General features: G+C 37.0%; 1 protein-coding gene and 1 long non-coding RNA gene across 2 annotated transcripts; both read right to left on the bottom strand.

The window, feature by feature from the left end:
• Window positions 1-3,644: 3,644 nt before the first annotated feature.
• Window positions 3,645-4,493, bottom strand: LOC110724484. Its single transcript, XM_021903905.1, has one exon. The coding sequence runs from the start codon at window positions 4,491-4,493 to the stop codon at window positions 3,645-3,647; it is 849 nt and encodes a 282-aa protein (XP_021759597.1).
• A 4,104-nt stretch (window positions 4,494-8,597) lies between these two features.
• LOC110724526 lies at window positions 8,598-10,509 on the bottom strand. Its single transcript, XR_002512001.1, has 2 exons — window positions 10,178-10,509; window positions 8,598-10,098 (listed from the first exon to the last, which is right to left on the bottom strand). It is a non-coding gene; the product is annotated as an uncharacterized LOC110724526 (long non-coding RNA).
• Between the last annotated feature and the right edge of the window lie 2,530 nt (window positions 10,510-13,039).

Below are 13,039 nucleotides of genomic sequence, written 5' to 3'. Positions count from 1 at the left end.
AAAGCAAAACCGGGGAATAAAATAAGCACCATCTTCTTAGTGCTCTAACTGCTTGAGGGTTGCCTACCCCTCGGTTGTTCCAACACATCAGATTCATTGTTGTTCGCGAGGTTGGGTGACACCAACTCCTGCTACTTCATCAAGAGCTAAAGTATTATGCATACGAGCTCATTTAACAAACTCATCAACCTCCATCTCATTTCCCTTTGACACCTAGCTCCTTACGTTTCCGACATCTGCTGTCTCCTTTACCATCATTCCCTCCACCCCCTAATACCCCCTCTCTTCTGATCTTCACTCCTTTTTTTGCCATCCCTTTCTTTAAATTAGTTTCTGACTAGAACATGAAAAGAATTACAGTTTGTTGAGTTACTAGTAGAAAAAGCCAAATGAGCACCGCACAATGCACACCGATTTTAAAAAACCGGTGCGAAAAAAAATAGGCGGGATTGAGGGAAAGAGTTTTCGCATTGGTTCAAACCAAACCGGCGCGAAAATAAGTTAATCGCACCGGTTCGAACCGGTGCGAATTGAATGTTAATGTAAAAAAAAAAAAAAAAAAAAAAACTCGCCCCTGCTCTTCTTTCCTATTTTTGTCTTCTTTCTTTGTCTTTCCTCCATCCCTCGTTCTCTCTTATCTCTCAATCAACTCTGATGAATTTTAGGGGTTTTAATTCTTGTGAATCAACCGTTTATTTGCTGTGTTGATATTCAAAAGTGTGAAGAGATTTCCTCACTAATGTTGTTGTTATTGTTCATCGTCTAGGGTTTGGCGATTTCATCGATTTACAGCTACCTACGGTTCTAAAATCGCACAACCTCTCTCTCTAATCTAAATGTTTGGGGTATTCTAACCACTATTTCGAACAACAGGTAATTGATTAGTTTTAATTGATGTCTGATTTGTTGTACGCGAATTAGTAAATTGTTAGGGTTCTTCAATTTATTATGGGTTTTAATTTCTCTCCTCAATCAAACCCTAATTTCTCTTTTGATTTCCCCTTTTTTCAATAAAATGGTGGTGAATACTGTAATCCCAGATGCGATTTCGAAGATTATTGCAAACCCATCTCCTGATTCTTCTGAAGATCTTCCAGATCTTGTTGTTCAAGTCATTGATTTGAAAGCCGTCGACAATCGTGAAACCCTAGATCTGTGTTTGAGTCCCTCGATGTCGGCCATGAATGTTTTCCCATTACACCTTCCATCTGTTTGTAGGGTGTCTTGTCTGACCCTCAGAAGAATTCATGGAGTTGGGGCAAAAATCTCATGCGATGATGAAGATGATGTATGTGAATCTTGAGTCTCCCCCTGATTTGCTTCTTAAGCGTTAGATCCAGTAACTGTAGCTGGTGGGTAAATGTCTCTGTGAAACCCTAATTTATTTATCATTCCGTGTTTTTTTTTTAAATAGCAGCATATTTAGGGTGGAGGATTTGTTTGTGGTTGTGACTGTATGCCAGTAACTTCAGTTGCTGGCCAGGATGGATTTTGATGATATTTGTGTTGGTGTTCGTTGATGTTGTGTGGTGGTTGTTGCTTACTATGTGTAGCTTTTGTTATTGCTAATTCCTTTGCCCACCTTGTGTAGCTGTTTGTTACTCTGCTCAGCTTGGGTTGTTTTTGTTTCATATGCTCATTCTGTGTTATTGTTTTTGTTTCATATGCTCATTCTGTGTTGTGGTTCCTATGGTCAGCCTATGTTGATGTTGGTTCTAATGGTCAGCCTATGTTGTTGTGAATGCCTATGGTCAGGGTATGATAATGTTGCTTCCTATGGTTACCATGTGTTGATAATGCTTCATGTGACTAGCCTGTGTTGTTGTTTGTTCCTATGCTTAGCATGTGTTGTTGTTGCTTCCTATGCCTAGCCTGTGTTGTTATTGCTTCCTGTGCTCAACAAGTGTTGTTGTCGGTTCCTATGGTCAGCCTGTGTTGCAGTTGATTCCTGTGGTTAGGTTGTGCTGCTGTCCCTCAGCCTGTGTTGTTGTTGCTTCCTATGCGTAGCCTGTATTATTATTGCTTCATGTGGTCAGCCATTGTTGATGTTGATTCCTTTGGTCAGCCTCTTTTATTGTTGTTGCCTATGCTGAGCTTGTGTTGATGTTGTTGCGCATGTTGAGTCTCTGCCTTTGTCTATGCTGAGCTTGTGTTGCTGTTGTTGCGCATGAAGTGAGCTTGTGTTGCCATGCTGCTTCCCTCCTGCTACCGATTGTGCCAATTGTTATTAATACCCAAAAAAAAAGCGCGGCAATCATGTTGTATACCAGCATACGTTGTTATTAATACCCAAAAAAAAGCGCGGCAATCATGTTGTATACTAGCATACGTTGCTGGCGGGCTGGATTATTGTTGCTGGTTATTGTTGCTGGATTATTGTTCCTTGATTATGTCCCTTGATTATTGTTGCTGGATTATTGTTCCTTGATTGTGTACTATTAATGTGCCCAATGAACCTCTTTGAGCGGACATGCTGTGTGCTATAGATATCATAATGCGTTGAGTCCCTTGGCCGTAAATAGTTACACTAGGATAATCCATATGATGAAGGGACTCACTTTCATCGTACAGCTTTTCACTGTGATTTGCTCCAGTTTTTCCGTTGAGGTAACACAGTTTGAGAAGTTTTTGGATGAAAATAAAACCCTTGATGGATTCATGAATTATTTGCTTTATTTTGATGAAATTTGCGGTTTTTGTTGTTGTGTTTGAATAGGCATTGAATGCCAAGCTAACCAGGTGAGTGCTACTAGTGAAGAGTGTTGATTGTTTGAATGGTTGTGAGGTTGTGTTTGTTGTTATTTAGTTTGTTTAGTTCAATTAGTCTTCTTGTTTAGTTTGTTATTGGTTTCGATTGATCTGCTTTGCCTGCTCAAGTGTTATTGATTTGTTTCTGCTTTGAATACGCTAAAATTTGTTGTTGTGGCTGAATTGAAATATTAATAGCATGGTTATTCACTATCTAATCTGCTACTACTTGTGTTGTGCCCTGCCGAGGCTGTTGCTGCAGCTGGTTTGGTAAGGGTGTTGCTGCCTCGAAAGGTCCTTGTTTAAATTGTTAAATTGTCACAAAAGAAGGAATGGAGGGTGTAATCTTGTATTTTATTTTATTTGTGTGTAACCTTGTATTTTATTTTGTTTTATATTTTACTTTTTTGGACGAAAATTGTAATATTACAGTCTTTTTTAATGAAAATATGTAACTTTATATATATGTTAGTGTTTATATATCAATTTAAGTGAAAAAAATGCAAAAATTTTTTTATTTTTTTTTATTTTTTGGGGCATTTTTCGCACCGGTTTTGAAACAGAACCGGTGCTAAAAGTTTTTTTTTTAATTTTTTTAGGCCATTTTTCGCACCGGTTCACAGCAAGAATCGGTGCGAAATCTTTTGGTTTTTGGCATCCCTCAAATAAGGACCGGTTCAAAACCTGTGCTAAATGGGGGTTTTGAACCGGTGCCCATTTGTATTTTTCGCCATTATTCTGATAGGGATCATCAGCCATCTTTCCCCTCACCTCCTCCTCCTGAGTATCACTCATAATCACTGGAGCAATTAGTCTGTCCTGGTTAAGGAATGGTACAACTAATTCTCCATTCTCTTCATTTAAATACTCCCCTCCTCATTCTCCTTACTCTTCCCCTATATCAAACCTGCTCCCTCCCCTTCTTTATTTTCACTCTTTGCCTCTGGTTTGGAAATAAAAAGTATCTTTCTACAAGCTTTGACTTCCTCTACTTCCTCCATCAGTTTATGTCTCCCTTTGCGAGGAGTTGCTCGAAGTCGAAGATTCCAGCCCAGCCCCTGATTCTGCTCTTCTTCCGGCAAATTCAGACAGTCACGTTCACTGTGTCCCATCACTCCACACATCAAACAAAAGAAAGGCATCCTTTCATATTTCAGATCAATTCTCAAAACCCGTCCATCATTGTCCCTCATATTAACAAAACGCCTTAGAGGTTTCGATATGTCCAGGTTTAGTTTGACTCTCCTATATTTGTCAAGGCCTAAATCATCGTTTTCAATCTCTAAAAGTTCTCCCATGGATGTTGTGATAGTTTTAACAATATTATCAGATCGTCGATTAAAGGGTAAATTCTCAAGTCTTACCCAGAAAGGAGAATGCATTGGCATAACATCTGATGGCTGCTCATTCCCTGCAACCTCACTTAAAGCAAGCAAATTGTTCTCGAAGCACCATGGTCGCCCTTCAAGGACCTTCTCACGATCTTTCCAATGGAAGAATTGAAAAACAAACAGTTTTGCTCCAATGACACGGATCACAACTCGTCTAGCCAACGACCATGCTTGTGTCATGGTTCGCTTAAAGGCATCAAGATTATAATTTCGATCGGTAATTAATCGCCCTACCAGCATTAGGGCAATTCGTTCCTCAGAAACATCGTCCTCCACTTCACCAACATCAACAAATTCGTTTTCTTGATCGTGCAATCGTAATTTTGAACATTGATTTGCTAGTTCTTCTGCCATAATCGACCAATGAACATCCTTTCTTTCAAGGTAGGTCAACCTTTCTCACGAGGTAGTGTCGCCCCTCTCTTTCAAGGGAGTTCGCTTGATTATCTTTGGTAATCTTAAACAATTTATACTTATTATTTATGACATTAATAATTGATTTTTATTAATTAAGTTTTAACTATAGTTAAATTTAACAATTAAATTAATTAAAAAGCTACTTAAAAAAAAAAATTCAAACCCCACTACCCTAAAATCGATCAAACCCATCCCCTTGCCATCAGCCCCTTCCCCTCTGCCCCGCCGGCAGCTCCGACACCCCAACAGTCCCCCCTTTCTGCTTATGTCGATTCCATTGTTGCGAATAAGAATGTGTGTCGAACCCTCCCCTGCGCAGCAATACAAGCAGTTCAAACCCGAAAAATCCATGATTTCACAAAGTGCTCATACAATGTAATATTGTAATCTATTAACTATTATTAAAACAAAACATTGCTGATGTCATCAACCCTTAAATTATCCTACGTGTCAATTTAACATTAAAAATTTTTCCTCCATTTTCTATGTGTGATGTCATCATTTGTTTTATTTTTTTTAACCTACACTATACATTTTTCTAGCAAAAAAAATTACCACTCTTTTTTACACAAATGACAAAACTTTATCTTATGCATAATAATAAAAATTGATTAAATCGTGCAACGCACAAGTCTAATGGGGCTACTGGTATTGCAAGCCAACAACCATTGCAAGCCAACATTTGAATTGAAAATGGCAAGATAATGAGAATAATGGGGCTATTGGTATTGCAAGCCACAACCATTAGAATAACCAATGTCTGATTAAAATACCATCTATCAACTCCATATTAAAGATCAACAATTCTAAAATCCCGAATTACAAAGAACATCAAAAGTACCTGCAAAACTACCACTTTGGAGAGAGAATTGGCGAAATTTGTTGGAATAAAAAAGGCAGGTAACCCAGATTTGTTGAATTTGAAGGTTTCTTTGAACTTATTGAGTTAGGGTGAGGGGGGCATTTAGGAAATCGGGGAAGGGGTCGGCTGACGGATTAGGCGCCGGCAGGGAACGAGGCCCGGGCGCCGGCAATGGAGGGGTAGGGGCAAGGGGTGGCTGTGGTGGGGAATGCGTGATTTTTTTTGTTTAAGTTATTATAAAACTTAACCATGGTTAAGCCTATAATTGTAAATAAAAATCATTAAGGTCCCCATTCAATTATTATAGCAAATTAGAGTTTACCAAATCATTCAATTATGATTTACAATTATTGTACATCCGTTATAAAGTTACCCTAAAATGAGCAAAAGTTACCCTAATATGAATAAAAGTTATTCTGACATAAATAAAAGTAACGAAGTATTTATGGTTTATTAATAAAAGTTACCCAAAAATTGTAAAATTGACTAAATTTGATAAAAGTGACCACCGATGTACAGTAATTACCATACATCGGATGTATACAAAAGTTACTCATTCAAATAAAGTTTATTATGTTAAAACAAAAGTTACTATATTATTATAAAGGTCATAACAGATTAGGTATCTTTCTTTTTTTTTTTTTTTTTAATGTACTGATTAATGTGAAAAAAAAAAAAATCATTGTATTAAAATTAGGGTCACTATATTCAACAGAATACCACACTTTAAATTCATAATAATATTAAAGGTCACAAAAGTTTTAATAAAGGTTACTATTGTAAAATTAAGGCTACTATGTTAAAATTAAGGTCACTACGTTTAATATTCAGTCAATTACGCGAGTATGGATCCCAAGTCCACAATAATGTTATTGTCAATTAGGTCCACACAAGTTTTTTTCTCAGCCAAATTAAATATCCCTCTTTCCTAATCCAAGTCTTACGAGAAGAATGTCCGGGGCTTGTACACAACATAGCCAATTTTTCTGCATCAAAGAAAAATCATCAAGAAATAAGTAGGACATATAATCAAATTAGTTTATATATCCAGCTTCAATATGAAATGAGCCAAATTCAATAATTTCTTGTCAATTAAGTGTTGTTAAACAGTTGACATAATTGTTAACAAATATTCATATAGTCATAGAAAAGAAAGATACCAATGTCCTCTACAAGTGTCAAAGTAAAGTGTCCAGCATAGCATTTCAAGCTTTTATGAGGTTTTTTTTTTTCTGATGACACCAAAAAAAAAAAAAAATAACCGTAAAAAAAAAGAAAAAAAAACACATAAAAGCTTGAAATGCTATGAGTTATTTTTTTTTTATTTTACGAGTTATTTTTCATAGCTAATTTATAACTCAACAGTATCTCAAAGCTATGTAAAAACTCCGTGTTTGCATATATTATAATCTACCATACCAATTCCGAATAACACGTTTTATTAGCACTAGTTGTGGCGTCGCGCGCGCCACCCCAATGGCAATGATTATTATTAGTGATTACTGTATTCGGTGTTTCTGTTACACGATAATTATGTATGCGTATTGTGTGCATATCGTTAAAATTTAAATTGTTAAATGTAATCTAAGAGAAGATTGTTGTATTTAAAGTTAGTATATGGGATAGATGTAATTTAAATTATGTTATTAAAAAGAAGTTTTTTGAATTACTATTGAAATAAATAACGTCATCGTACAATTATCAAAACTTTACCTTTGTGTGTTGTACCTCATTCCCGTTTGTTTTTTGTTGGAAAATAATCTATACGGTAATTTAGTTATATGTTAATTAATCTTATTAGTGTGCTTTTGTTGTTAGAATTGAATGTATTAAAGGAAATCATTTTTTTTTTGAATTTTTTCATTTTACTTATTTGCTAAATTTAGTTTAGTTATGTTGTAAAATTGTTTTTCCAATGTAATAAAGTATTCCTATGTTTTTCATTTTTTTTTTTTTATGTTCTAGATATTCTTTTATCTATGTTCTTAATTTTTTCATTTGTGTTGTAATTTTGGTTTACTTATGTTCTCAAGTTGTATTCTGCTTATATTATAATTTTTTTCTATTTATGTTGGAAATTGCCTTTTAGGTAGTTTGATTGACTGTACTTGTTTGTTATTAAGCTATTAGTTGTTCAATTTGCAAAGTCTTTTCAAAAAAATGAAATAGTTTATGGGAAAGGTAAAATGGTATCTCTAAAGTATGAAGGAGATCATATAGTAAATTTTAGTTAATGGGAAAGGTAAAATGGTATCTCTAAAATATGGAGGAGATCAAGTAGTAAATTTTAAAAGTAATTATTGTGAATTAATTTTATTATATTATAATATTTCTGTACACAGTTGTGTACTTTACATTAGTTGATCTTGAAACCCTTCTTCTAGAGTTTAGGGGTATTCTTAAATTTAAACTAATAGTAGACCTTATTAAGTTGTCTTCTATAATTTAATTGAAAAGTAAGATCATTGTTTTAGTGAGCATTTTTAGTTGACTTAAATTATGAAATGACTTAAAATTAAGAAAACAATGTAAATGTCAAACTTGGATATCACTTTATTTCTTAGTAATGTTTTATAGCACAAATTTTGATATTTACATAAGGTCATTGTTGTAAAACATTACTAATAAATATGGTAAGGAAATTAAATTAACTGAAAAACAATGATCTTATGGTAAAAAATAAAATAATGTGTAAAATTTAAGAAATATATAATTCTAATAATAAATTTGAAGTTTTTTCGAAATAAATACTTTGAAACCATAATGTATATTTGCATTCATTTATTAGAATGTTTACCAAAATCTTTGAATGAAGTTTATTTAACAAATGGAGCAGATTAGGGAATACTAAATCTGATTGCATCATCCAAACTCTAATTTTAAAGGGTCATATGGATTATTGATTTGACTAATAGGCTATCCTTGCTTTGAAAATTATAAATTGCAATTGCTCCCTTCTTACTTATTCTTTCCTTTATTGGCTCAAACTCTTTCTCTTATTCTCTTTTTTTTCCTAATCGTTCTTGTCTTTATTTCATTCTCTAAAAGGCTTTGAATAGTACGTTGCACTTGCTTCCTATTCCCCTTGGCCCCTCCAACTTCCTATCTCTCCCTTATATGCATCAATCTGATATTGCTCTGCATTGCCATTTTGTATATTCATTATAAACAAATTTGTATTTTTTTTTTTTTTTTTTTTTGTAAAAGGAAAAATTGTGGTGTTTCCGTTACACGGTAATTATATATGTTTCCTCTTTCCCATCTCTTGGCTTCTCTATCCCAGCCCTTCTCTGTCTACCCCCTGACATGCCCTTTACTCTTAGCTCATGGCTTGGCTTTTCTCTCTTTCTCTTTTAGCCCGCAATCTCTCTCTTTCATAGCACCTTTCTCTCTCAGCCCCTTCCCCCCCCCCTCCCCACCTCTCTCTCTCTCTCTCAGCCTTACCTTCCCTCTCTTTCCTAACACCTTCGTCTCTCAACACCCCCTTCGTCTCTCTTTTCTCTCGGCATTGCCTTCTCTATCTATTTATCTATATATCTTCTTTTCCCTCTCCTGCCCTATTTTCCTCTCTCGACTTTTTTTTCTCTCTCTCCTAGCCCTTTTCTTTCTCGGCCCCTCTATTCCTTTCCCATCCCCCCTCTTTTTTCTCTCCCTCACCTCTTATTTCTTACTCTCTGTATCTCTTTCTCTCCTCTCTCGAACCTCCCCCACTCCTTCTCCCCCTTTCTACCTCTTACCCTCTATCTTTCCAAAGTTATCTATAACTATGGTTGTACAAACATAAAAAGCATTTACCCATGAATCTAACACAGTTTTATCATAATGTTGAATAATTTATTCTAAAGTTCATTCTAATCAGTTGAATGCCTCAATTGTCACAAAATCTCATAGATTAATTAATAATTTATTGATTATTAAAAGAAGCTTGTCCAAATCTAGTTGTTGAAACCTACTCCCCCTATCTTGCTATGTCTATTTTTTTCCTTTCCCTTTAGCTTTATCGGTCTTTCACTCGTCTTTTATGATTTTAACCATTTTAGGAAGTTTTTAAAAAGCACTATCATCTCCTTACTCAATTACACTCTAAAAAGTATTCTTTTTCTTTTCTTTGATTCCCAACCCTCTTCTCTCCCCCTTTTCTTTTTGCTCCTTTTTAATGGCTTCATAACTTACAAGTCTCTAAAGTGAACAAATATCGAGATAACTTGTAAGAACTCTACGTAACGTGATATGTAATATTAATACAAATGGAAGAACATAGCCAAAAATTAAGATTAATCTTAAACTCTCATAATATCCATCTAAGTTACATCAAATGCAAGAACCTATTTAACAACATTTTAAGCTATCCTAAACTAAAACCCTGAAATGGATTATCTACTTGTCTTCACAAGAAAACCCAACAAAACCAATCAATTGTTTCCACCCAAAAAGCATACATTTGTGAATTAATGAAAACCCCAGACCTCAAATCTTTTGCACCATCCTCTCACCTCTAGTTTAGATGTTGCTGTTGCCGCCTTTATACACTACCGTTACCAACCAGGGTCTATTGCTGCCACCTTGGTGCTGCTATCTTTGTTGTGCAGCTGCCACCTCATTATCTTGTTTCTCTCTCTTTGCTAAATTCAAGGTTGATGTTGCTCATACAAAATCTAAGCCTTTTATCAGTATACTTACCTATAACGGAAAAACCACATCTCAGGTAGTAAGCCTAAGATACTAAGATAGTGCAAACAAATGATGAAAATGGTAATACCTGATTGCTAGAGGAAGTGACTTAGCCTTACACAAAACGATTGGTCATGCCTTCCCAAATCCATAACGTGCCAGAGAAGCATCTTGGCACTCTAGAGATGTCCTGAGCATGACTTTACCTCGTTGTACCATTGATTGCACTCTTCTTTGCCTAATGGCTCCCAACAACAATCTGCCAACAAATGCAAAGAAATAAAAAAATCAGCATGCTACGAAGAATTAGAACAACACCACGATACGAGCAAAGAAATAGTTATTGAGTCATATTGCTCACTTGAGCATCCAATGCATTGCCTTAAAAGGTAAATAACTAATCTAATAAAGATCATAACACCCACCTATCCACCTCAACAGGCTACAACTTCTTCTAAGAAAGGCTAATTCAATTTAATGGCAGTAATAAAGGCAGTCACCACAAATGTGTGCCGTGTCAAAAATATACATAGAGTTATTACACCTCCAAAAGTAAAAGCAGTTTTTTCAAAGTGACGACAAAAACCAACCAATATGAATTTTAACATGGAAAAATTGCATTTATTAATCCCAACTTTGCACGATTTCATTTTATTAATCCCAACTTTGGAATATTCTGCAATAATCCCAACTTTGAGGTGTGTTTTCATTCTTCATACCCAAACCGGTCAATAAAAGTCAACAACCTTCTATTGTAGGTTGCTGGACACGTGTCGCCACGTGAGTGGTCCTTAATGAAAGCTCATACAAAGTTCGGATTATTGCAGAATAATCCAAAGTTGGGATTAATAAAATGAAATTGTGCAAAGTTGGGATTAATAAATGCAATTTTTCCTTTAAAAAACAGAAAATTATTTTTTTAAAAAAAATAAAAAACAGAAAATTATTTTGTTTTTTTTAAAAAAAAAAACAGAAAATGGGTCTTTGTGTTTTTTTCTTTTTTTTTTAATTTTTTTTAATTAATTTATTTTTATTTTGATAAACCAATTAGCATGCAACACGTGTCAAATAAATGGTTTTAAATTTTTTTTAACCCTTTCTTCAAGTAACCGGTAATCCGGACCGAAGAATGAAAACACACCTCAAAGTTGGGATTATAGCAGAATATTCCAAAGTTGGGATTAATAAAATGAAATCGTGCAAAGTTGGGATTAATAAATGCAATTCTTTTAAAATACCTTAATTAATAAATAATTGCAAAAATTAAAAGGAGCATGGCTTTAATACCGCTGTAGGGTTTCGTAGTGACCCGACACTACGCGGAAGGAAACCCCCCCAAGACCGGCCCCTTAATTAAAGCAATTAACAAGCATAATAAACTTAATCAAGCAAGACTAAGAACAAGAATTATACCTTTGTTGCGTGCTTCGCTCCCGAAGAGCTCTTACTTCAAAATCCCGAAACTACGAGATCTCCGACGGATCGTACCCTCGACCCGACCCGAGCGTCCCAAGTCTTGAAGGTTAGTCAAGACCCGGACAAACAAAACTATGAGTTTTACGAATCAAAGGTTTACTCTAATTACAAGAGTTGCCTTTTTAATTCCACTCAAGGTTGTGTCTTTCCCAATACCATGCTTTGGTATTTATAGGGAAATGCACCCTTGATTTCCAATCTCCCATCAATGTGGGAGAGTTGGTAAACTCAACAATTTATTTAATTCCAAATTGAATAAATAATCAACTTAATCACATTGCGACAAGTGGCACAATCACATGCTTGAGTGATGGCCAAAGCTAGGTGGGGGGGACCATTTGCCTTGCTCCCCAAGGCCCTTGATTTGATCCCCACAAGCAAGCACAAAACCGGCATAAGCAAGGGTTGCTGGGCTGCTGCCAGCTAGCACGCCAGCTAGCAGTGCCAGCTAGCCCAGCCAGCCAAGCCAGCAGCCTCGCATCCCAGCCAGGCAGTGCATGCTTGGTGCTGGGCAATGCTTGGCGCTGGTGCGTGCTAGTGCTAGGCGCTGGTGCGTGCTGGTGCTAGGCACTGCTAGCACGTTATGCTGGCGCTGGCCCCTAGCACTCCCACACACTGCCTCGCACACACACTCGCATACTATGCGCACCCATGCCAGCCAGCCCCTCACGCACGCAAGGCCTAGCATGTGTGCTGCTAGCGAGCCACGCATGCTGGCCCCTTGCCTCGCCATCCACACGCACCAGCCTCGGCCATGCACCACGCACTATGCATGCACCAGCCTCTGCCATACACCACGCACTACGCATGCGCCAGTGCCTAGCACTAGCTGTGCTTGGTGTGTGTGGTCCTGCCATGCGGCGCCCAGCATTGTGCTAGGGCTGCGACGGCACCCAGCCATCCTAGGGCACGCATGGTGCGCCTAGAGATGCTGCCTGGGCTGCGATGGTGCCCAGCCATCCTAGGGCACGCATGGTGCTCCTAGAGATGTTGTTTGGGCTGCGATGGTGCCCAGCCATCCTAGGGCACGCATGGTGCGCCTAGAGATGTTGTTTGGGCTGCGATGGGCTATGATAGGCTGCGATGGTGTGCCTATCACACCTAGTGTGCTTAGGCTTACGCCTAGCCATGCTAGGTGCATGCTAGCTCGAACTAGTCTAGCATCCACATGGTTAGACCATTCTGGTGCTACGGCTACGCTCGTACTTATCGCTTGTGATTTTGTGACGCTCGGCCTCGACGCCCTAGGCTCGATATCCGACATCTGTATTCGTTAAACTCTGTCGACTCATTAAATCCTTTCAGATTAATTCGTCGTCTCGGATCGGTGATTCGATTGGGTTCGACCCGAAGGGTTCAGTTAAGATTAAGTTGTAATATCAATTGTACCTTGATATTACTGATCGGAAGCGGCCTCCACCTAGGCATTCCGATCACTTGATCTTACTGAAGAATTAACTTTGTAATAATTCTG

Source organism: Chenopodium quinoa, unplaced genomic scaffold, assembly GCF_001683475.1.
Source record: "Chenopodium quinoa cultivar QQ74 unplaced genomic scaffold, ASM168347v1, whole genome shotgun sequence".
NCBI classification, from domain to species: domain Eukaryota; kingdom Viridiplantae; phylum Streptophyta; class Magnoliopsida; order Caryophyllales; family Amaranthaceae; genus Chenopodium; species Chenopodium quinoa.
This window is presented reverse-complemented; position numbering and strand designations above follow the sequence as displayed.

Coding starts and splice junctions, on each gene's coding strand:
- LOC110724484 (XM_021903905.1), bottom strand. CDS start 4,493: ATGGCAGAAGAACTAGCAAATCAATGTTCAAAATTACGATTGCACGAT.